The 24,255-nt window shown below is 44.5% G+C and overlaps 1 protein-coding gene across 4 annotated transcripts in view; it reads right to left on the reverse strand.

Annotated features, from left to right (window-relative positions):
• agrn (agrin) overlaps positions 1–23,446 on the reverse strand; it is a 259,719-nt gene extending 236,273 nt beyond the window's left edge. For 2 of the 4 annotated variants that reach the window (XM_085444936.1, XM_085444935.1), the window contains exons 1-2: positions 22,962–23,446; positions 21,422–21,683 (exon numbers count right to left, since the gene is read on the reverse strand). In XM_085444936.1, coding sequence (XP_085301062.1) covers positions 21,422–21,683; positions 22,962–23,162 — 463 coding nt within the window. In that variant the 5' untranslated portion in view covers positions 23,163–23,446. The remainder of the gene's footprint in view (positions 1–21,421; positions 21,684–22,961) is intronic. The other 2 variants (XM_085444938.1, XM_085444937.1) reach the window with 1 other exon arrangement.
• Between the last annotated feature and the right edge of the window lie 809 nt (positions 23,447–24,255).

Genomic DNA, 24,255 nt, shown 5'->3' on the forward strand with positions numbered 1-24,255 from the left:
GGTAAAGAGAGGGGCTGAGCTGTCAACTGATCACCACCTGGTGGTGAGTTGGATCAGGTGGCGGGGGAGGACGCTGGACAGACCTGGTGCACCTAAACGCGTAATGAGGGTGTGCTGGGAACGTCTAGCAGAGGCCCCAGTCCGCGAGATCTTCAACGCACACCTCCGGCAGAGTTTCAACAGCATTCCGAGGGAGACTGGGGACATTGAGTCCGAATGGACCATGTTCAGAGTCTCCATTGCCGAAGCTGCTGCATTGAGCTGCGGCCGCAAGGTGGTTGGTGCCTGCCGTGGTGGTAATCCCCGAACCAAATGGTGGACACCAGAGGTGAAGGGAGCCACCAGGCTGAAGAAGGAGTCCTATCGGGCTTGGTTAGCCTGTGGGACTCCGGAGGCAGCCGACAGGTATCGACAGGCCAAGCGGAATGCGGCTCGGGCAGTGGCTGAAGCAAAAACTCGGGTGTGGGAGGAGTTCGGAGAGGCCATGGAAAAAGACTTTCGGACTGCCTCGAAGAGATTCTGGCAAACCGTCAGGCGTGTCAGGAGGGGAAAGCGGTGCTCTACCTGCACTGTGTATAGTGCTGGTGGAGCACTGCTGACGTCGACTGAGAAAATTGTCAGGCGGTGGAAGGAATACTTCGAAGACCTCCTTAATCCCACTGACACGTCTTCCGAGGAGGAAGCAGAGTCTGGGGATGAGGGGAATGACCCGCCAATTTCCGGGGGCGAGGTCACTGAGGCAGTTAAACAACTCCTTGGTGGCAGAGCCCCTGTTGTTGATGAGGTCCGCCCCGAGTTCCTGAAGGCTCTGGACGTGGTAGGGCTGTCCTGGTTGACACGCCTCTGCAATGTTGCGTGGAGATCAGGGGCAGTACCTGTGGACTGGCAGACCGGGGTAGTGGTCCCCATCTTTAAGAAGGAGGACCGGAGGGTGTGTTGCAACTACAAGGGGATCACACTCCTCAGCCTCCCTGGGAAAGTCTATCCCAGGGTGCTGGAAAGGAGAGTTCGTTCGCTAGTCGAACCTCGGATACAGGAGGAACAATACGGTTTTCGTCCTGGTCGCGGAACACTGGACCAGCTCTTTATCCTCTCGAGGATACTTGAGGGTGCATGGGAGTTTGCCCAACCAGTCTACATGTGTTTTGTGGACTTGGAGAAGGCATTCGACCGTGTCCCTCGGGGTGTCCTGTGGGAGGTGTTGCGGGAGTATGGGGTGTCTGGCCCATTGCTACGGGCCATTCGATCCCTATAAGTCGGACTCGTTCCCGGTGGGTGATGGGCTCCACCAGGGCTGCCCTTTGTCTCCGGTTCTGTTCATAATTTTTATGGACAGGATTTCTAGGCGCAGCCAAGTGGCGGAGGGCTTTCGCTTTGGTGGCCTCAGAATCTCATCTCTGATTTTTGCGGATGATGTGGTTCTGTTGGCTTCATCGGGCCTCCAGCTCGCACTGGAACGGTTCTCAGCCGGAAAAGGGTGGAGTGCCCACTCCGGGTCGGGGATGAGTTCCTGCCCCAAGTGGAGGAGTACAAGTATCTCGGGGTCTTGTTCGCGAGTGATGGGAGAAGGGAGCCGGAGATCGACAGACGGATTGGGGCTGCAGCTGCAGTAATGCAGACGCTGCACCGGTCCGTCGTGGTGAAGAGGGAGCTGAGTGTAAAAGCGAAGCTCTCAATTTACCGGTCGATCTACGTCCCTACCCTCACCTATGGCCACAAGCTGTGGGTAGTGACCGAAAGAACGAGATCGCGGATACAAGCGGCAGAAATGAGCTTCCTCCGAAGGGTGGCTGGCCTCTCCCTTAGAGATAGGGTGAGAAGTTCGGCCATCCGGGAGGGGCTCAGAGTAGAGCAGGTGCTGCTCCACATCGAAAGGAGCCAGCTGAGGTGGTTCGGGCATCTGACAAGGATGCCCCCTGGGCGCCTCCTGGGTGAGGTGTTCCAGGCATGTCCCACCGGGAGGAGGCCCCGGGGCAGACCCAGGACACGCTGGAGAGATTATATCTCTCGGCTGGCCTGGGAACGCCTTGGTATTCCCCCGGATAAGCTGGAGGAGGTGGCTGGGGAGAGAGCGGTCTGGGCCTCTTTGCTTAGGCTGCTGCCCCCGCGACCCGGCCTCAGATAAAGCGGATGAAGATGGATGGATGGATGGAGCTAAGGGAGTTTCTTTTTCCTGAACACGATGGCCTGGAAACACAACCTTGTTCTCAGTGATCTCCAGGCTCCGTGATGTCCCTTTCTTCTCTAAGTCCCTCTCCCATCTGTTGCTAAGAAAACACCTGTGTCCAAAACACTGAATTTTTAAACCTCCACCCTACAGATAGCAATTTAGTGAGTCGAATGCTTGCTTCAATCAATTTCACCCCTGGCGTTTGAAATTGGGAGAACAATAGCGCACTTGTCATGAGGGCTAACGTTGCAGTACCAGAGAACAAAAAGTAATACTAACAGTCAAAGTCAAGATTACAGCAGCTGTAGTTTAGAGAATCTAGGACTTAAAGAAAGAAATTAACCTAAATCAAGCAATGGCATTTTGGAGAAATGGAGGTTTATAAATCTGTGGCAGCTTCAAAATATTAATTACAATTTTGGCTAACTGCACAACAATAAAGATCCTCAGCCTGCTCATATGGCAGCAGCTGATTAACAAAAAAAAAAACCAAATACGTCAGACACCATCTGTTTTAGGCTTTTTCTAGTGAGACTTTTTCTCATTTGCCTTTTGATATATTTGATACTTTTGATAATTTGAGACACTTGGTCACGAAAACGATATGAATGAATTCCAAGAATTTTCATCTGCAATCCCACTTAAAACTGATTGCCGAGTATTCGGCATTGTTTTATTCAAAACTAAGATGTGATGCACCAACACATGACGACATGACTGCAGAAGTGCAAATACCCAACTAAATGGGCCAACTGAGGTTTCATTGTTAACTTGAGCTGTTACTTATTAGAGGGACTTTAATCAAAGATTGCCCTTCACTTTCCACTGAAGCGCTTAGTAATAAATCAACTGTCATTTTACTTACAGAAATGCCTGCTTAGTTTTTGAAGCATGAATGTAACAGAGGCAGACAATGCTGGGGAGAACTGACGGACAAAAGCAGGAGCAAAGGTCACAGTTTCCAATACCTTTTGGAACTGGAACCAAAGTAGTGCGGAAGCTGTAAAGATAATGAACGGGCTGCTTTTCATACTCAGGTAACTGTGTTTGGTTTGGAAGTTGAGGAAGGGGTTGGGCCATCCGTAGGTGAAGGAGAAAGAAATAACAAATAGGCAGACGATGAGTAGTAGGCGGTAAAAACCATGACCGTGTTGTAATAGGATCACACCAGCCGTGACACCCACATTCTTGGACTGTATCTATTTGGCCTTGATGAACTAAACACCTGTAAAGTCTTCCTACACCATTCTAGCACCTGCACTGCTGTGTTATTTGCAATTATCAACTGAACCTAGCACTGCTAGTCGTTAACAGATGAAAAAAAATATCATAGCTGGGAATGAGTTTGCTGTCAGTATTTTAGCAATAAATAAATATGACATCTGCTTCACAGATCCAGCTCCTGGCGTTGTGCAGAGCTTCCAACCTACACCCAGTTTCATCCTTGAGAGAGCATACTTTGTAAGTAGACCTGTCAGACCCTTCCTCTGGTGATGTATCTGTGCCAGCAGCAGCAGCCTCGCAACTTATTCTCCTCCAACTCTCTGCTGTGTGCTTAATGTTCACTTGGGCTCATCCCCAGCTCTGCCCCCCGCGCTAGTTCCCATTCCCCTCTCACTTGGCCCCCCTCTCGCAGTCTCAGCACAATCAAGTACCCCCGTCAGCGATGGGCATTTCATTACCTAAGTGCCAATTTCTCAGCCACGGAGCAGGTAGTGGAGCACTTAACCACAAGCTGGAATCTGAATTCTAATGAGAAGGTTCATCGTGCCTTACTTACTACATCCATGTGAGGTGTACAAAATGCTCCCCAGAAATACCCAGGTTAAAGCAGTTTTTATTTCGGTTTATTTATACATGGTAAATGGTCTGTATTTATATAGCGCTTTACTAGTCCTTAAGGACCCCAAAGCGCTTTACATATTCAGTCATCTACCCATTCACACACTGGTGATGGCAAGCTACATTGTAGCCACAGCCACCCTGGGGCACACTGACAGAGGCGAGGTTGCCGGACACTGGCGCCACCGGGCCCTCTGACCACCACCAGTAGGCAACAGGTTAAGTGTCTTGCCCAAGGACACAACAACCGAGACTGTCCAAGCCGGGGCTCGAACCGGCAACCTTCCAATTACAAGACGAACTCCCAACTCTTGAGCCACGATAGCCCCATTTATTTATTTGTATAAAATAGGACTTGTCGACACTTAAATGGGCGGTTTTTAAACAAAGTTTTTTTTGACGCTGTTTTGGCCTTCAGTCAGCATGCAAAGCATTTTTAGATCAATGAAAATCGACCTTTTGAAAAATCTCCCGCAACGATGAGGATACTCAGACAGTCAATTTGCACTTTTGACAGGTAGAAACTGAAAATCGCTAAAGTGATTGGGTTTCATTAGTCACTGCGGGTCCTTTCCTGATTAATCACAACTGAGAAACCTACCCTCTGCTTCCTGTTTACTCTGACACGACTAACACAGCCATGCCCAGTGTATCTGAACGGTCATGTGATCATGTTACTAGGGAAGACACGGATGAGTTCTGAAACTGTGCCTAAACTCTGCCTGGACTCACATGATGCTCGTGAGGTCTGAGAATGAAAAAACGGAGAGATGTCAAACTGAACAAGTGTGCCAACCATGCATTTGCACTTGTATGTTCTCAGACTTTGCAGCCCATCTGGTACTTGCATAGCATCAAAACACAACATACTACAGTAATTTAAACAAGACAACTAAAGAAACAGCTCTCTCAGTGAGGTTTTACTTGACAGGCAAAAATCTGGCTGGTCTTTACAAGACTGGACCTCTGCTTTTTAGTTTAATGTGTGTAACTTCAAAAAGTATCTGGGACATTTTATGGAGGGTGAATCAATGTCTAAGTAGCCCACTTAAACAAATGTAATGTCTTTCTGGGCTTCTGCCACAACTTTGAAAGCTTAGTTTCTCCTATTCCTGTCCCTTTGTCCTATAAATGTCTCTGTAACTTGATTTAGCATGATTGATGAAGGACACAGTGGAACAACAGATGCTTTAAGTGAATCTGTGCAGGAACTACAGCAATGTATGCTTCTGAACTTGGAAGCAACTTAAACGAGGTCGGCGTTCAACAGAAGGATCCAGGTTCAAGCATTCATTTCAGCAAGATTAGGTGAAATAAATCCCTACCAGATTCTGGATTTCTGTAGCGCAACTAAACCCTGACCTTTGTGTAGAGGGGGAAGGCAAGTGAAAAGAAAATTCTCCAAATGTTCAGTAAAGTACAACATCATCACACTAACTGAGCAAATACGGAGTAGTAAGCAATTTTTCTCTAACTACAAAGTAAAATGTTGCAAAAATGGCGAACAACCATCTCCAAAATGCATCATGGTTTCCCAGTGGACACAAATCTCCCACACGCTTCTCCCCTCCCCCAGGCAAGTGACTGGGGAAACAGCCGTCATCAGGTAAAATGACCCTTAATGCCTTCTGAATAGAGCAGCTAACTTTACGTGGCCGGGTCATTAAGGAGACAAAAGGGCTGCCCAAACAGCAGGAGTACACTCTCCCCAGCCACCAGCTACACGCTCCCTTTCCCCCAACATCAGAGAAACTCCAAATGTAGCCCCTCTCTGCCCCACAAGCACTCATCTCACCATAATTTTTCATCCCACTTCAGTCTTCTGCAAGCGACAGAGCAGAACAAGACACTCCCAAGTCGGAAAGGACTGAAGAGAGAGGATAAATCTGGAATGGAAAAAATGAACTGGGATATTTGAATTTGGCTGTTGTTCAGCTGAAGCGATCTGAATGACTGAGCGTGTGCTGAAGCTGATAATAGTCCTGCGCAAACATCCACCACTGCCATCTGGGAGAGGCTGACAGTCATCACACCAAGTATGTTAACGATGTTTGCAGATGACTCGGAAGCCAGGAGAGGACCGAGAAGGACAACCGAGTAGGAGTGTTTGAAAGGAGCGGACCTGGAGCTGAGTTTATGTGCATTTCTCATTGACATGCAGCACATGTACACAAAGCCCTGCACATATACACACACACACAGCAGAGTCCTGTCTCACTTGACTGTCTTCAAATGCTGAATAAACTTGTGGTCAAAGACATCAAAGTGTGTTGGTGTTTGTGCATGCAGGCATTTACAGCACTATTGAGTGACCACACAAAATACTTTCACACACTCACAGCAAGGGAGAAAGCCAGGCCTGGAAAGCGCAAATATGCAGAGTTCCACAACAGAAGCATGCAAACTCTTCCTCAGAGGCTGTAGAAAGTGAGTCCTGCACTGTAAACTATGACTGTGAGAGACACTGCTTTAAATTAACATGTGGCTACCGCTACGGGTATAATTAGCAACAGCAAATTAACTAACAAGCTATCCAGGAACTTGTGTTGCTAGTTTTACAGCAGAATAACCACCTGTTACATTTGTGCTCTCACCTGCTAAATTAGAGGCAGTGAGGTGATCGTCATCTGATTGCTTCATTCAAATAGCTGATTTTCTTTTATGTTTTGCACAAAGTATTGGACTAAAAGTGACTGTTTGGAATAGTTTAAAGAAAGTTAACCTATAATAGGCCTAACTGTATTGTACACAAAGACAATCAATCAATACATTAATGTCGAAATTTATTAGTCTAATCATCGACAATGGCCTCTAAAATCCAGCATCAGTCTGGCTCTCGTTTTGTCAATATGAAACATCCATAAGGAAGCCAAGTGTTTGCAAAAAGAATCCAGAATAAGAACATATGCAGATTTTCTACCTTAAACCAAGTCTGTGACAATCATTAACACACATACACACACATGCACTTTAAAATCACTGCTAAAAATGGCTTTTTCTTTCAGCTGAGCGCCTGTCACATCCAGGGTCAGGTTACTCTGCCATGCACACCAACAAAAGGGAAGCAGAACAAAAAACAAAAAAGAGTAGCTCAAGCTCTGGCAGTGACTTCTGAAAGACCCGGTTCACAGAGAGCAATAATTTCACCTCATTTAGAATGAAATCCCCGTGAATAATCTGCAGGCATAAGAACCTGCGCGCCTAACCAGAAATGGGCAGGATAAAGTTTGCTTGAGTGCGTGCGTGTGTGTGGATCCTCAACAAGCGTAGCAGGGCTGATGACTTTTTAGGATCACAATGGTTATATCAGCACAGGCGCAGCGTGTGAATTAAAAGCTGCAAATCAAATGACCGAAACACTGCCCACCATGCTTTACTGGCAAACGATCTAAGACAAGCGCAGGAGAAATTGAGGAAACAGTTGGCTCTGAAAACAAAGAAACCAAATTGTTACCGCTAATGTCACAAAGATAAGAGGGTTACAGTTCATTACTTCAGAGTTAATGCATTAAATCTGTTAATTATTTATAAGCATTCCGTCAGATGTAAACACGGAGCAGAAGAAAACTGTGGAAAAAACTGTGGGGGAAAGTTCAGGGGAGCAAAATGTTTAGTTCAAATGTAATGATATTTCTCTGTGTGCGTGCGATCGAGCGGGAGGTCAGCAGTGTATCTCCATAAAAGCCCCATTCGTTCTTTCAAAAATCTTTACGCTTTGATGAGCAGGCTGCAACAATACCCTGATTCTTTAGAGCAACCCTTCTCCTTAATCCCTTCTGCTTCCAACAATTCCTCGTTCTGTGAACTTGAGTTTGTGGCCCTAAGATGGTCTATGACCATGATTCAGGCTATTTCACCAAACCCCTCCCACCAAAAAGCTTTATTTTTGTTTCCCAAGGGGAGAACGGCAAATATGATATTCAAAGTCTGAAGCATGCACTCTTTTCAGCTTTAGAGCTTTGATAATCAGACACGATGGGAGACAGGTGGTTGGGAGGAGAGGGTTCAAAAAGACAAGAAGTCAACAACAAAGGCTACCCCCCCTCCAAGCCTCCACACCCTACCAAAAGCTGGCCTCCGAGCCTTTGTCAACACAGATCTAAAGAGGAGAAGCTCTGGTGGTAGCCCGAGGGTGATCATTCACAATCTGCTCCAACGCTGAGCGTGTATTCCTCTGGTCTCTCACCATACCCGCACACACAATAATTAAGTTCCCATCCCTCCCCTAACTAGCTGAGCTCAAACTCCCTTTCAGGGCTCAGTAAATGAATAAGCTGATAACAGTTTGGTCTTAAAGTCTGCTGTTGATGAAAAAAACACATTTCAATCCCCCTTAATTTGGCAGACTGGTGGCGGAGAGGAATGAAATTAAAAAGTTTGCTCTCAGTAGGTTTCATATTCTGCATATCGAGAAAAAAGCTGCCGCTCCCCTCCATCCATGCGCGTATGCAAATACACACAGAAATGTAAATGTACGCACAATGTAAAGACATTTGCACATAAAACTAGGATGATGCGTTCCACCAAACTTTCAGCATCATCACACTCAAAAAAATCTCTACTATTAAAGCTAAAAATGAGGAGGAAAGGGGGTGCTCTTGGGAAAGGGACTTTTTTAATAAACTTCATACGCTATCGGTTTTCTGAGAGTGGAGCGTCGCCCTTTATCAGGACTGTCGGCGCTTCATCTCAAACCAGCCAAGTGATTTGCATGGAGGGGATCTCATTTCGGCTTCTTCAAAGGAATGATGGCAGGGCTAAAGCGAGCGAATCCAAAACACTGCAGCCATGACTGACTGCAGGTAATCCACCAACTTTAAACCTTTGGAGGAACATATCTTGGCAGACTGACAGGCCCCCCAATGATTTCATGTCCACCCTTCCTATTTGTTGTGATTTTCAACTGCTTTCAACTGGATAAGATTGGGTATGCATCAGTTTTATAAATGTCACAGTGAGAAGATCAGGTGAAGGCAGCAAGGATTTGGAATATATCCTGCTTTCAAAACAACTAATACTGTGCTGAATTAAGTAGAATGATCATTGACATTGCTTCATTTGTTAATTCAGGTGCAATCAGTATGAACCCGAGTCTCCCAAAGCAAAACTACACCAGGGAAAGTATGTAGAACAACTGTTGGTGTTCATTAGTAAGGTGGATGCAATAATTTTAATGGATCACTTTCTATCCTGGGGACCAAATATTTCAAAATGAGCAGCTGAAAAGTCTCATTCTGAAGCCAAATAAAGCAAATACCAAACCAAATCTGTTTTCTTAGTGGTTTGAATGGTAATATACTGGACAGTCCTTCATAAGACATTTATTTTGGAATTCAGCTGCAATTTGCTAAGTGACTCCTGAGTGTTGTATCAGTTTCAACAGGCCCAAAAGCTGTGCATAACACCTATAGTTAATAATTCGATCATTCAGTGGAGTGTTGAAAAATGTACTCACTGAAAAAAAATCGACTTTCTTTGTTCTATATATTATGTGACAGCAGAAGTCATTTGTTACTTTAATTTGTATTTAACAAGTAGAGACAGAACTGTTTGGAAATTGCTTTAGACTCTTGACAGCTAACTTCACAGGTCGAGTGAGGAGATGAACTTATCAGCTATCAATGATCGGCCACTGCACAGGTGCTTCTTGTTTGTTTGGGTATGTTTGGGTGGATCGGTGGTTAATTTATGTCTTATTTCTGTCTTTTTGATTGCTACACAGAGCACAACTGATTCATCGGTGGGGCGACATTAGCTATTCGCAAATCGGTTGGTATCTACATTTATAACAGCCGAGATATGAAAACTTAAAAAGTAAAGAAGAGAAACGCCCCTCAATCATGTTATAGTGTCGATGATCATAACATTAGGGACTTTGCTAAAATCAGTAGTCTGCATTCTTGAGTATTCACACCATGAAATAATTAACTTACAAACAGCGCAACTCTGTTAAGCTGTCGTAAGCGAGAATGAAGAGTTATATAGAGATAGTGACAGAGATCAACATGACCACCGAACCCAGTGCCTCAGAGATGGGGAACCAAACAATCAATCCCAGGGTAACAAACTATCAAAAAACTCATGGTAGATAAACTAGATGACACCATGTACACCTCAGGCGTTTAGAAGCTGCAAGGCGTCCTTTGTGTCAAAGCTTCCTTTAGTTCCCTCAAATCACCTGTGCAAAAAAAGTAATCTATGTCAAATACTCTTACTCTTTTTGCAGTAAATTAGTATGGATTTGTGTATATTTGCAAATACGTTGTGAACAGGTGGTTGTAGGACTGATAATTGCCAGCTGAAAGATTGTGACTTGGCCCAACATACTGCACACAATTGTTCAGCAGAAGCTCTATCGCTCCATTGAAACAGATTGAACGATTCTAGGCTATGGCTCCTCTCTGAGCACAGACTAAAGCGACTTCCATCACTTATGTCAAACTAACACATTCAAAACCATTCTCTGTACACAGGAGACAAAGCTCATATTTATCCCGTAGCCATGTCCTGGTGAGATAGTAAACAAATCAAAAAATGCTAGAGTGGCTGTTATGACTGTAAAATATACTGCTTTGTGAACTGCTTCTTGTTTTTTTTAATCATATGTACTGTTAATAGGGTGGTTGCTTATATTAAACATGGACATTTTTTTTCTCCAAATCCTGAGGTCAGCATACGTGCAAGTAATTTCTGTGAGCTAAAACACTTTCTAAATGCTTTGTTTGAAACTCCAGGCTCTGACTCGGGAGAGGAGAGGGCACACAGTACAACATAAGGCTGACTGTGCTGTTCAAAGCTTGCTTAAAGCTAACAGAAGGGGTTTGTGTGTGTGTGTTTGTGCACGTATGTGCTCTGACAAGTGTGTAGAGTTCATTATCAGGAGAGCGGTGATGAACTCCAGAAGCATTCAGTTTAGTCTACTGCTGAGGTGACTCCCTCTCTGTCCTTTAGTTCCCATCTTCCGAAAAACACAATGAAGGAGGAGGGATGGGGGCCGCTGGCAAAGCCACAGAAGTGAAAGGGAGGACAAAAAGGAGGAATAGGAGGTTCAAGGAGGGGAACACAGAGGAAGAAGAGGAGGAGAGAAATTGCCTCTCAACTCGTACGATTGTCTAGATGTAAATTAGAGCTGATCAAGATTCCAGAAGCATCCTAACCAGCAAATTCAATCTGCACAGACCCAACCGAAGAAGAGAGAGCCAGACCAAGAGACACAGAGAGGGAGAGAGAGAGAGAGAGGTACATAGATAGGGAACAGCAGAGTGACTCACATACAGACAGACGTGCAGAAACACATACGGGGACAAAGGGAGAGATCGGCTTCAGTGGTGTGCAACAAATGCACTGCTTTAGAACAAATAATGCACTGAAAAGAAGAGGAAGGGGGTGGATGGTCTTTAGAGCAAGAGCAATATACATTCTGTACAGCCAGCTGGGTCTAGTTCACTCAGGAAGCCAAGTGATCAGATTTCCTTTAAAAGTAAGAGTTTCAATGTCACATCATCATAAATAAAGTAAGGTGAAGACACATTGAAAAAACTCTGTGCAGCAGTCACTTAGTTCAAGCAATGCATAGTTCAACCGTATGCTCGTCCTGGGAATGTGTCACGTTGGCGCTGTGAAGACGCCTGACCCTGTTTTAACCTCTCATCCCATAACCAATTCAAAGTCCCTTTTGGCTTCAGGTAAAGGTTAACTGGAGGATGACCTGATGCCTTTAACTCTTCCCTTGTTTAAATGGAACAGGATGTGTGGAGGCTACAACGCTCTGAGCCTGTTCTGAGCCGAAACAAGACCCTGGAAGTTAACCAGTTAAAAAGGACCTCGGGGAAATTCCAGTGGGAACTTTGTATCGAGTGCTAGATCAAGGTCGCTGATGTGCAGATGAGGAAGGAGAATACTGTGTTGGCAAAATTACCCGAACCTGCACATAAAGCACTTCGCAGTTAAACAGCAATTAAAGGACTTAATTTAATATTGACTGAAGATAAAGCATAAGATTTAAGGCAGCCAATAAAAGACATGGCGTGTTATATCTTCTCATTTGCTGAATACACTGAGCTCACAGGCTCACACTTGTCCTGTTCCTGATGAGCAATGCTGCACTGATGACAAAAAAGTATTTTCAATTTCTCCTTATTTTATTATATGTTCCTCTGTATCCCTCAACAATCAATGCCTTTTATGTCTCATGTAGCACACTTGTCTTGTTGTTGAAAGGTGCTATACAAATGTATTTACCTTACTATAACCAGATGCTCCACTTTTTTTTTATCTTTATACTATAGCAGGAGCTAACTGAATCCTGCAGCAAGGACTCTGTGAGTGCAGGGGAGTAAATATCCCAACTACAACAACTATACTTTAGAAAGCTGTTCGGTTACATGTTGCTTGAATTTGCTGGCCACGTAGCCTGCTGAAGACTAGAACACCGCAAACCCAAACTCGCCGCACTCAACGCCTCCATCCATCTCAATGCTAATATATTTCTCTAAGAGCCCTCTCGAACATGTCTGTTTCAAGTGCTCTTCCAGAGCATGCCTCTACCCACTCACAGAGGAGGAAAATCATCACTGAGAAAGATGCCTTTACAAACTTTTTTTGTATGTTCTCTAGCTCTCATGGTCACGAGAGGATCAAGGGATGTTAAAAATGGCTGGGTTATGCAGCACAAGGGGCTTCTGAGTGACAACAAGGAGAGATTTGGAGAGGCTGATCCGGGCATACTTCTGGCAACAACTTGCAGTCTGTGATAGAACTTGTTACCTCAGGCCAAGCCTCTCTCAGGCACTATGCTTCTGCTGGAAAACGCCAAAAGCTGCCTCTGGGCAATGACTTCAAGGCTTCTCCTTTTTTTGTGTGGGTTCAAGAACAGCTAACAAAGTGGCAGCAATAGAAGTGGAAGAGACGATGCGGATGATATTGTAAGCATCTTAACTATTATTTTTTAAGATGGGTTTTAAGGGATTTCAGAGGGAAGCTATCTGTTAAAGGCTGTGTTCAGCAGCCAATAGTCCTAATGGCTAAATTTGGACTAAAATGCCATAAATTCTGCTGTATGTGCTAAATCTTTGAGAAACCTAATCAATAATGTCTGTCTTCATCCTTTTCTTCACAGTTCAATAGCTCTAACTTTGAGCTGACTTTGCGTTTCTTTCTTCTTCTCTTCTGCATTCCCTGTACTATTTGTTCTTTTTATCCCTTCCCTTCATTCCCATTCTTGTTCTGTTTGCCCTTCTCCATCGGCTGTCTCTCCCCATCACTCGTGCTCTTTAATCTTGGACTTCACTTCTTCCTTTCTGTTCTAGATTACCAGTCACATTTTCTCTCTTGTAGACATGTTGTGCAGAACTGTTGCATACGCAACACCTTTAACACACACTGCTGTAGTAAAGAACTGCATTAAATCAGAATTTCATTCAATTGCAATCAGGTTTCAAATTGCTTATTTGCATTTAAATATTTGCTTCTATCCAGGGGAAGATTCTCCTCACGTGTCCAACCTCCTAATTGTGTTGTATACTTTTACATTTTTAGGCTCACAAGCTATTGTGATTGATTTTCCACTAACAACTGAAAACACACTCAAAAACACGACTGACCAAAGTGCACCGATGGGGCCGGCAATACTGGAAATATGTAAAAGAAAATCAAAACAGAAATAAGATCAGACTGGAAATATAATAAAACAATATAAAAAAATAAAATGAACTGTATTTATTTATTTTTTATTTTACAGAACTTTTAGTTATGCAGGCAATCCCACTGAAATTCAGTGTTTCATTTATATGAGAGACACGTTTTACTACTGGATTGCAAAAGTTTTAAAGTACTATGTTCTTAGTTATATGGTCAATTTTGGTGTTGTTTTCTTTTCAGTGTTGAAAATCTTTTTTTCTATATGTGTATCCTTTATATGCAGACATATAACTTTAACAACCCTAAAACTCACATCTTATCTGTGTGTACTCACTACGTCACGACATAGTCGGTCGTGCATTTCTTCGAAAAATTGTTGAAAATAATCACAGTGCACAGGCTGGGTCACAAACGCGCTGGATTATGTTTATGTTTCATTCGGATTTGGAGACAGTAAAGTCTGTGTCTGTGTTTATGTGAATGTGTGTATACAGATACAAGCTTAAGCTAGTGAGACATCCTCTGCCAGATATCTCCCTCTGAAAACCATCACGTCCTTGTCATTGTTGGCTGAAACAACAGGGGCAGACCGGTGCCTCCTTCCAGCCAGACAAATCTGTAAGCCTGAAGGGCAAAGCAAAAAAGAAAGAGGAGGTGTGGGTGTCCCAAGAGGTTTTACTCCTCAGGGGAGTCATCTCAAGTGGTTTGTCAAGATAATACATATCATAAATTCCATAACTCAGTAAAAGTAAACGAAACTTGAGCATCTTTGATGGCACTGACTTGAAAAGTCTAATCTCTCATCCATCATGACATTGTTACCTACAGCCAGTATTACGTTTCTTCATCAATACATGCAGCAACACTCCGTTCATGTGTTTGATAGCAGCAAATTCAAATATGTCACACATCAACACCGATGCAGCAGATATTTATTTGATATTTTTTGTCAAAACATGGTGCTAAAATTACGCACGATGAAACTCATCCATCAACAGTAAGAAGTGGGTTACTCCAGTGCATGCACAAAAGGGGAGCTCACTTCTTTCAAACTCTAGACCTGTTTTTCTCTTTCTAGCTTACAGCATTGAGTTCCAGCCATTAGTGCCTCCAATGTCATAGCTTTAGGCAATTTCACAGATGTGAGAGAAGGCCTCACAGCAAACTTTTATCACACGTATGCAATAGTACTTTTCTACGCCTGTAAACAATTTCTGATTGTCCAGGGTTATAATTTAACTGACTTTTTGTGAGTAAACTGGCAGAGAGACACGCTGAGAGAAGCATACAGAATTAGGTCAGAGGCACCAGGTTGTTAGGACTGACAGCTTTACGGGGCATGGGATTCCAGTCTAATTACAGGTGGAAGTGCAGTAATATGGCAACACTGGGAGGAGGAAGATGATGACTGTGGGAGTACAGAAGAGTGAGATCAGGCAACAAAATACTTTAACATGTGTTAAAGGTAAGAGCAGAGGCATAAAATCCAAATTGTGGTTGGTCAGCAAGCTCAAATGTATAAACCAGCCACAAAGGTATGACAAAGGCACACACACACACACACACACACAGTGACAGACAGACAAACGTACAGGTCGTCATCCGGAAGTGAGAACATGATTGAAGATGCGAACTGAAAGTCGGAAGCAAAATAAACATGATGGCAAACGCAGAAGGAAACTGTGAAGGTCAAGTCACAAGGGAAGGAGAGGTGTTCATCCTGGGTTCACCCTGACTATCCTTCCACAGAGAGATGGATGAAGGGGAAGAAAGGAAGTAAAGCAGACTAAACTGTTGTCTGAGGAGCAAGACAACACTGGGAAAAGCTTGTGTAAATCCTAAGATTTGTTTTGTGAACAGTGGGCCCCATGTTGTCAAGTCTACCCTGCTTCCTGTAAGTGTATCATCCTAAGGAAGTCGGTGTTCAGTTCAGAGATGCATAGGATTAGACACAAAAACCTTCCTCAAAAAGTTGAGGGAGGTTTCGCCAAAGACAGGAAGCTGCTTTGGCACTACAGAGAAGCCCACAAAGATAACACAAAACTAGCTGCACTTGGCAGATATATGGATGACAGTATATAGCAGGTGTGCACCACGAGACAACAAGGAGCATGATAGTTGTAATTAAAAGCACTGGGTCAGTGCATCTGCATCAGACATCCAGAGGGGCCCAAATCTAATTAAACCCTGAACTCGTTTCTTCCTGCTTTAATCCAGCCGTGGTGTAAGACAGATGAAAATCCCCCACTTATTCTGTACATCTGCCACAAGTGAAGTAAGGCTTTATTTCTCACCCCAGAGATCTCTCCATGTCAAACTTTTTCTCTGGAAGAGACATTAGAAAACAAAGCCTCTGTAGCTTCAAACAAAAAGAATTCACAGGGTTAAAAAAAAACTTTTTCTTCTCCGTTTTTCTTGATCTAAGAAGTTTTGGAGTGACAGCTGACCTGACCTAAATACAAATCACATTATGGCTCCTGCTATCCCCCCTTCCCTCCCCGTGTCTCACCGAAACTCTTTTCTCTAAACCTGATGTTTTTGGCATGACAGTAAGTAGCAGCACTTGCCACAGCAGCTGCCCGGCTCCAGAAATGTGGCCTTGGTAGCAGGAATTTTGTCACGGATCCAGTTCCTTGGAGAGAGCCCAGATCTCATGCAGACTGCTGCTCTGAACTCTTTATGTTGAGGACAGAAGAGAAAAGTTTCCGGGTCACTGTACATCCAAAGCCCTGCTCAGAGCCTCCGGAGTCAATTTCACTTTCCTGGTCCTGGACTAAAGAAGAGCTTAACTGGGACTTTGACACGAGCTAACTTTACATCTCCTTTTCAGTTCCGTTAGCCTTAAAACAATCGCTGTATGGTGAAAACCGTCATCTTTACTATCAAAAGACTTACTAAATCATTTGATCATGTTGTATTTAGCCAAAGAGAGCCGTGACTGGAATGAAGTCCTACATCGAGTGCTGAGATCTTTTAAATGTCTTTCGCTTTGTCACAATTAAAGAAAGATGACGAACTTTACATATCAGAAGATGCAATCGCGTGTTGTTGCATGAAGCCAGGCTCTGACGGCTTTTTTACACAAAACGTAGTATATCAGGACAGCCCTGATGTTACACAGTATGTCTGTGTGTACACTTTGAGCGTGTCAACATCTCACAGGTAGTGACAGGCATGTCACTACATGTAGGTGTTTTTGCTTACTATCGCTATCACATACTGCCATCTGTGATTCTAATCAGCAGCGGAGTGATACACTCCTGCTTTGAGCCGGGAAACAAGCCAAGATGAGCAGACTGCGGTTAAGTGGTCCGTTCCTCCTTTGCTCGCTCCCGTCTTTCATGGCTTTTTCATTTTCAGCCCCCTTTATCGCTATGCCAAGCAGGCACTCCACTCCTGCATTTTTAATTAAAATGTAAAATGCGCAGTAACTCCGGAGACTCTGGGCTAGATGGCACACAGGTCCACTGGTCTTGTCACTCCCTCCTTGCCTTTGTTGCTTATTTCATCAAAGCCATCCATCTAGCCTTTTCCATTTGCCCAATTCAGTTCACTTCACTGCATAAATGCTTTGACATAAGCCACACAGGGTACACAGATTTATCAAGGATACACCTTTGTGGAAAAACTCTACAGCAAACGAATGAAGTCTCACTCTTAGCCTAATCCATTCAAGGCTCCTGAGAAAAATCCAATCCTCAAAGTCACTCTTTTTGACTTCCCATGACTCCCTGAAGACAAAAGGCTGCTTATGTAGACATGGACTGCTTTAGTTCAGTCATCTGGGTGCGGCTGTGTAGTGTTCTCACACACTTTACAACGAAATAAATTCCATCTCCCCCTTTGGAATTACCCATAAGCCATATGTTTTTCTACCTGGGAAACTGGTAGGTTGTCATGTTTCACTGTGCAACTGTGATGTTTTAATCTACCCGTACAGTTCCTTGCACAGGAACAGGTGGAAACGGAGCCTAATATTTTAATTATAAGGCAGCAAACTTGGTGCAAGTTTTCCCAGAGTGTTTAATAGCAGAGACTGGCCTTTCTACCAGAACTAAAGGCAGACTCCACTAAGCTTAGAGGCGATTATTGCACCTGAAGTGAAATGAACCTTCAGGAAAAACACACAGAAGTCATTTAATGCAAGAGGATCCTGTGTACACAACATGTGGTGTCAAAATTTAACATAATTAGGACTTGAACCTCACATAAATTGCCCTAAAATTCCTGAAAACCTGAGCTGCTGAAGCATGAGTATTTTCCACGGCCTTTAGTAACTGATTAACTGATTGAGCGAAATGACAGGTCCTTTTTTGGAAAGTCTTTAACTCTTCTGGGGATCCATATGATTGGCATGTGCGTTATGAAGAGCTGCAGGTAAAATCTGAAATGTTCACTCCTCCCCATTTCATCATTATCTCCTCACATATCAATAAAGAAGGAGGAGGGAGAGGGCAGCCAGGTTAGGAATTCCAGTCCATTCCAAGCCTCCTCCTTGCACAAACAGTGGAGGGGAAAAAAAGCTTTTCGCAAGACCCAGCTTTATTCACTCCAAGCAGCCCCTTGAGGAGAAGAGGGGGGGGCTTAAACAGTCATCCCACATCCCACCCACCCCGCAAGACTGTCTGCTCGACCATCATTAAGCAAAACCACCTGCTGGCACACCAGAACCCCCATCATGTTCTCAACAAGCCCGGCTAACCTGCAAGCCTCTGGATTGCTGTACACACAGATCATAAAGCATCAGTAGGAAGTCGAGTGGTAAAATGCTGCTCATTATCACCCCAGAAGGACAGCATGCACACTAGCTGCAGTCAGCATTATGGATTGAAATAGATGCAACACAAAGGGGCAAAGAAATGATCTTTGATGCAGCTGTTGCATGACTATACGCTGAGTTCTGACTGGCTCGTTCCCCCTCCCCTAAAAAGAGAGAAACAAAATAAAGAAGACGGGAGGGGGAAGGAGAGAGAGGAAAAGATCAAGACAGAAGGAAGAAACAGCTCTTTGTCTTTGTCAGGGCCTTAAGGGAAAGACTTTGGCATCAAGTCATCAAGAGCTGAAACAAAAGCAGCTGATAAACAGAGCAAGACAGATACAATCTCCCTGCAAACTCAACACTTCTCCATCAAGCAGCTTCCTCTCTTCCAACACCCCCCCCCCCCCCCCCCCCCCCCCCCCCACCAAACACTTTTGTCTTCAGTTTGCCTTCTGTTTTTGTTACGTCATTATGTGTGTCTTCTAAACTCTTCACAATATCTGGAGAAAGAGTTCAGTTGAGCCCTAAAATTGCCTTCTTTATCCACTCTTGCAATCCACAACTCAATTTGTTTCCAAAGACACAGCAAATGACTGCTGGATCCTGCTTGACACATTATCTGTCAACTCTCTGCACAGCACAAATGACAGGGCTAACATTTAACTGGTAGCTAGAGGGTTGAACAGAGGAAGACATTCTGCGTGTCCTCAGGGCCTTCTGCTTATCTGCCCTGACAGGGTGCAAATTCAACTATGTGGGAGAGGAGCTGCATTTGTATTAAAGAGCTGGATTTTCAGTTTCTTCCTTTAAGTAACAGAAATGCCTGCAAGGGCTTCGGTAGGTGGCGATAAGACCTCAACATACAAAAGTGGGGCACAAAAGAACACCGAGAAGGCCTTGCTTATTCATCTTAAATGTGGTGGACAGCGTTTTAAGACATAACTGACATTGCAAATGTTTGCTAAATCTTGTATTAGAGCCTGCAGCCAAGTGAGCGCACGCATGGACTAAGCGGCACTAAAGTGGCACCACCCAGTGCGAAGAAAAACGGTGAAACATAAAGCCTGAGGGTATCTATCTTCTCGCGGGGCCCCGATCCAACAAATAAGCCACGGCAAACAAAACATCCCTCACAAACCACGTCCTCACATGCGCAACAACAACAAGGAAGAAAAATAATAATCCTCTGTTTTGCCTTCATTCTACATCACTCATCCTATTTCTTTTATGACTGTGTCCAAAAAGAAAAAAGAAAAAAAAAAACTCTGGTGGCAAGGAGCACACACAAAGCCTTTTTTCTTCCGCCTCAGACAATGCACCTCCCCACCCAGCACTCTGCCAGGCATTCCTGAGTCTATCCTAGCTATCGAAAATGTCAAGAATGAGGAGAGAGCAGAGGAGGGTACAATGAGTTGCTGCGGCAGGTACAGTCTTGTCCCGCTGTGCTAACATCCCACAGTCTCCGGGGGTACTGGCTGCATAAGAATGGATGGGATCTGACTTGACTCTCTTAATTAAAACCCTTCACTGGAACAAGCCTCACAGCTCACTCTCTTCTGGATGAAGGCATTCAAGCTAATTATCAGGGCCCTGCACCTGACAGTTGTCCTGCAGGCTGTTACTTACAGGATGATCATTGCATAAGAAGCTCCAGAAGCTTCCCAGCAAAGTGCTTAATAAACCGACTTTTTCATAATGACTAGTATTTCCTTACTGCTATTCCTTCAGCTGTAAATCGATATGAGAAAACCAGGTAATGCGACGTAAACCCTCTTCAAACACAAAGCCCCGTAACCAAAAGGGCACATTCTAGACAGTTTGTCGGAGCCAAGAAACTCCCCTTTCCACAACAGGAGTCCGAAGAGAAGAAAAGGGGGCTGAATAAAAAAGGTTAGCAGTGCAGTGTTTCGTGCCTAGACAGACAAACAGAAGAAGTTTTATGTGAGTGCCAAATGCAACTTAACACTGCAAACAAGCTCCATCCACTGGAACATCCTGCCACCCAGAACTGCTTAGAGGAAAGTACCCAGAATATAGACCCCCGCAACTCGGAACCAGTGATTGCCCCAGAATGCCTTCAGCAAGGTGATTCGTGCTCTGATTCATTTCCTCGCTCTCTTGCTCCCGGCTTGTGTAAGTGTAACAGTCGAACTTTGAACCACTGCCAACATTGTCAAGCACCAGTAAAAGTTAAACAGCAGCAAGCTCACAGCTCACTGGCATGAGTGGGGGGGGGCGCACAGGGTGCTGCAGTCTTACAGTCTTGGTAGATGCTGAGATTTATTAGTCATGGCTGCACAGTTTATCTCATAAGAGCCTGACAAATTACTTCTCGGCCGAAGAGGAACGGTTTTTAATCGGCTTGTTGTGGGCTGAAGCAAATCAGTTGAATAAACAACAATATTTAAAACACGTCACCTATTTCTACTTTTTTGAGAACGCGTGTGAGCTGAGAGTCATTTTCCCTTTCTCCCGCCATTAAGCGGAGGGAATGTGCATTGCTCCGGAATGCTCCCACGTCATGCATTATGTGTATGTAAGAGTTCAAGAGTTTCACCTCAGACTTAATAAAACTGCCCAGCTTCAAGGTGCAAAGGTCGGGGATCATCCCTCAACTTCTGTCCTTAAGGTGTTTATCAGACACACCCACCTTAAGGCTTTGCTGGGAAAGACCGGAGCCTCACCATAGCAACACAGCTCCTACAATGACTCAGGTGTCCTTGTTTCATGGAGTTCAGGGAAACTTCAACACTCTGAGCCTGGGGCTGTAGAATTTCAGAAGCCACAGGAGTATGAAACCACAGCATAGATCCTGCACTAAATTCCTTATATGTCACACACTTTATGGAAACACTGTCACAGCAAATTGACTTACAAAACAGCAAATTGACTTACAAAACAGCAAGGATACGTACTGATAAACTTATCAGGAGCTCCTGTGTGTTTATCATTATAAGAATTACTACATAAGGTAGAGTCCAGATTTTATTCCCTTCAAACTGGCTGCTTACCTTCCACACAGTGCTCCACAGCCTCCAGGTTACGCAGGGTAATCCTCATCAGACTTGAGTTGAGCATAAGTTCGTTCCTGTGTTCGGGCCTCATGTAGTCAGGGGCAGGGTTGAGGAAGAATATGCGAGTGTCGCCCACGGACACCTGATTGTCACAGATCCCGGGGTTGCCGAAGCCGCCGATCATCACCTTGTTGCCGCCATCCAGGAGAATTTCACGGTTCACGCTGGACTTCCCTTTCAAGTAACGCCAAACTCTGACCTTTACAGAACGACAAAAGAGAGATTTGCATTTATGCATACGCACAGGGGTGCATGTGGGGAATTTTGAACTCAAACATAATCAAGGTTTCCCTGAAACACCCAAGGGCACCGATGCTTGTAACCCCAATTTTCAAATCCTAAACAGATTCTTGCAACTTACAGAAAACCCAGCCAATTCTTCCAGATGCAGAATTTGCCCAGCCGCTGGAAAAGTTGCCTACGATACTGCACGCACCAGTGTGCACTGTGCCCATCAAGTGCAGCAAACGCTGCTTCATACGTCATGGGAAAGCTCACTCCTTTCTTACGTGTGTGCTCTCTTGTCTCATTTCAGAATTTGGTGGTGGTTTCTGGAGCTGTGCGCCTCTAATCTACTCCATTCATTCACGGGGAAACGGGAAGCAAGTGGGCGCAGGAAAAGCGCAGTGGGAAAGCTGACCAAATAAAACTTGTTTAGTTTTCACAGATTATAGAGTGGTCTACCACAAGTCAGAGATGGAGGAAGGGTGACTGAAATTTTTCCTTTTAGCACTTTAGGCTATAATTTAAATTAAATACATCATTAAATAAAGGCAATTAATTGTAGATCATATGTCTATGTTGCTGAAAATATTACAGCTCCAGGTTGCTCATTAATGAATGGTGACAATGTACTGAATAACTATACATAGCAGTGACTTAAAGTTGTTTGTGTGTGTGTGTGTGTGTGTGTGTGTGTGTGTGTGTGTGTGTGTGTGTGTGTGTGTGTGTGTGTGTGTGATCTTTTTATATGACCTGTTATCCACAAGTCACAAAGCCCTAGTTTAGGATGCCAATTGTCAGAAAAACTATAAAATTCAAGATTCCTTGCATCCACTGGAAATGGCATGTTGCATGTTTTCAGCATTTATGAGGGGACATCAAGTACGCGCTACCTGTCAGTTTTCCTGCTACAACATGTTTGGGATGATTACATGCTCGGTTAGGCCTGCTTTATGGCTATGTAATTGGCAAGAGGGGAGAGAGAGAGAAAAAACACCATCCATCTATTTCTGAAAGCAATGTGGATTCACTCGCACTGTCCATGTAACCGCTGCCAAATGCTTCTGAATGAATGAGTTTGTAAAATGTTTTTCAGGCAAGCTGATGATGCCTTTTAGAGAGTTGGAACTGGAAGGTAATGGCTTCCATCAGCTACACAAGGGTAAAGATAGCCTATTAGATATTATTAAAGCCCATCAGCAGGTGTACATGCGCTCGGGCGCAGTCGTTTCGGAAAGCACATGAAAAGTCCTACCTTGCAGGAATAGTTGTTATGCACCGGGTCCTTGTTAATTATCTCGTCCACGGTACCGGTTAGAACTATGTTGGCTTCCTCTTCTCTGTCCTCCAACTCTTTCTCCGGGCAATTTGCGGCGCAAAGCTGCCACACAGCCACGAGCAGCCCCGCCAGGAGCAGCCCCGTCCGGCCGGCCCTGAGTGTCCGCTGGGAGCCCATGACCACGGATGTAACCAGAAAAGTAAACTTTTCTCTGATTGGATTTGACCGCACGGTGCGTCCAAATGCAAACTCCAAACTCTCTCGAGTGCGCTAAAGGTTGCTCCAGCCGCCTTTGCCACAACTTCTCTACGCTTTAACCATGCAGCCCTGCTCTTCGCATCTGCAGCCCGGGTTCGAAATCCCTCTCTGCCGCCGCCGGCTGGGAGACCAGGAGGGAAGAGAGGAACTAGGAGGAAGAAGGAGGAAGGGGCAGGGATCTCTCTCCAGGAATGCAACCACACTTCTCTCCTCTCCCCCTCTCTTTTCCTCTCTCTCCCTCTCTCTCTCTCTCTTGCTCACTCACTCACTCACACACACACACACACACACGTCCACAGTGACGCTCCCGGATTTGCATGCAATCTGAATTGCTGATCCCACAAGTGAGGATGGAGTAGGTGGTGAAGGGTGGCAGGAGGGTTGCACGCTGGGACGCATGTAGAAAGTGATTGTCCAACGCCGCCCCCAGTCGGACAGACAGTGTCTCTACCGCTGGTGCCCCCCATCAGCCCCGCAAACCATGCATTGCAAAGCAGGAGCAACCAGGGATGACACGCTGAATCCCCACCAGCAAAATGGGAAACTTCTAGGCTACAGTTTTGCAGATTTTCACAACTAACCATAAATAAGTCAAATTTATATAACATAGGTAATTAACTATGAGTAGTAACTTCTCTTGTTCCATAACTGATAACATGACCCTGTTTATTGTCATCATATGCAATGATATAGTGTTCCACGCAGAGGGGCTTGGTTTGTTCAAAGGGATTATCTGGGTGACTGGTTTTGATGGCGCACAGACGTGTAAGGAAACTAAAGGAGATTTTCGTTTATCTCAAAGGGTCTAGGAGCCATTTTTACCAGTGAAATAAGTTAAATTTGACTTTTACAGCAGACTAGAAGTGACTTCTAAGTTATCTGGTTCAACTCAGACTGCATTTAAAACTAGACAAACTAGACATCACCCATTGCTTTGCGGCAGTCGTCATCTTGTGACTACATATAAGCCTACCATCATAACTGTGTGTATTTGTGTTTATGTTAACTTATA

This window comes from Copadichromis virginalis, linkage group LG20 (assembly GCF_057382275.1).
Source record: "Copadichromis virginalis isolate Kocher_CV1m ecotype Utaka linkage group LG20, C_Virginalis_male_GT1.1, whole genome shotgun sequence".
In the NCBI taxonomy this organism is placed as follows: Eukaryota; Metazoa; Chordata; class Actinopteri; order Cichliformes; family Cichlidae; genus Copadichromis; species Copadichromis virginalis.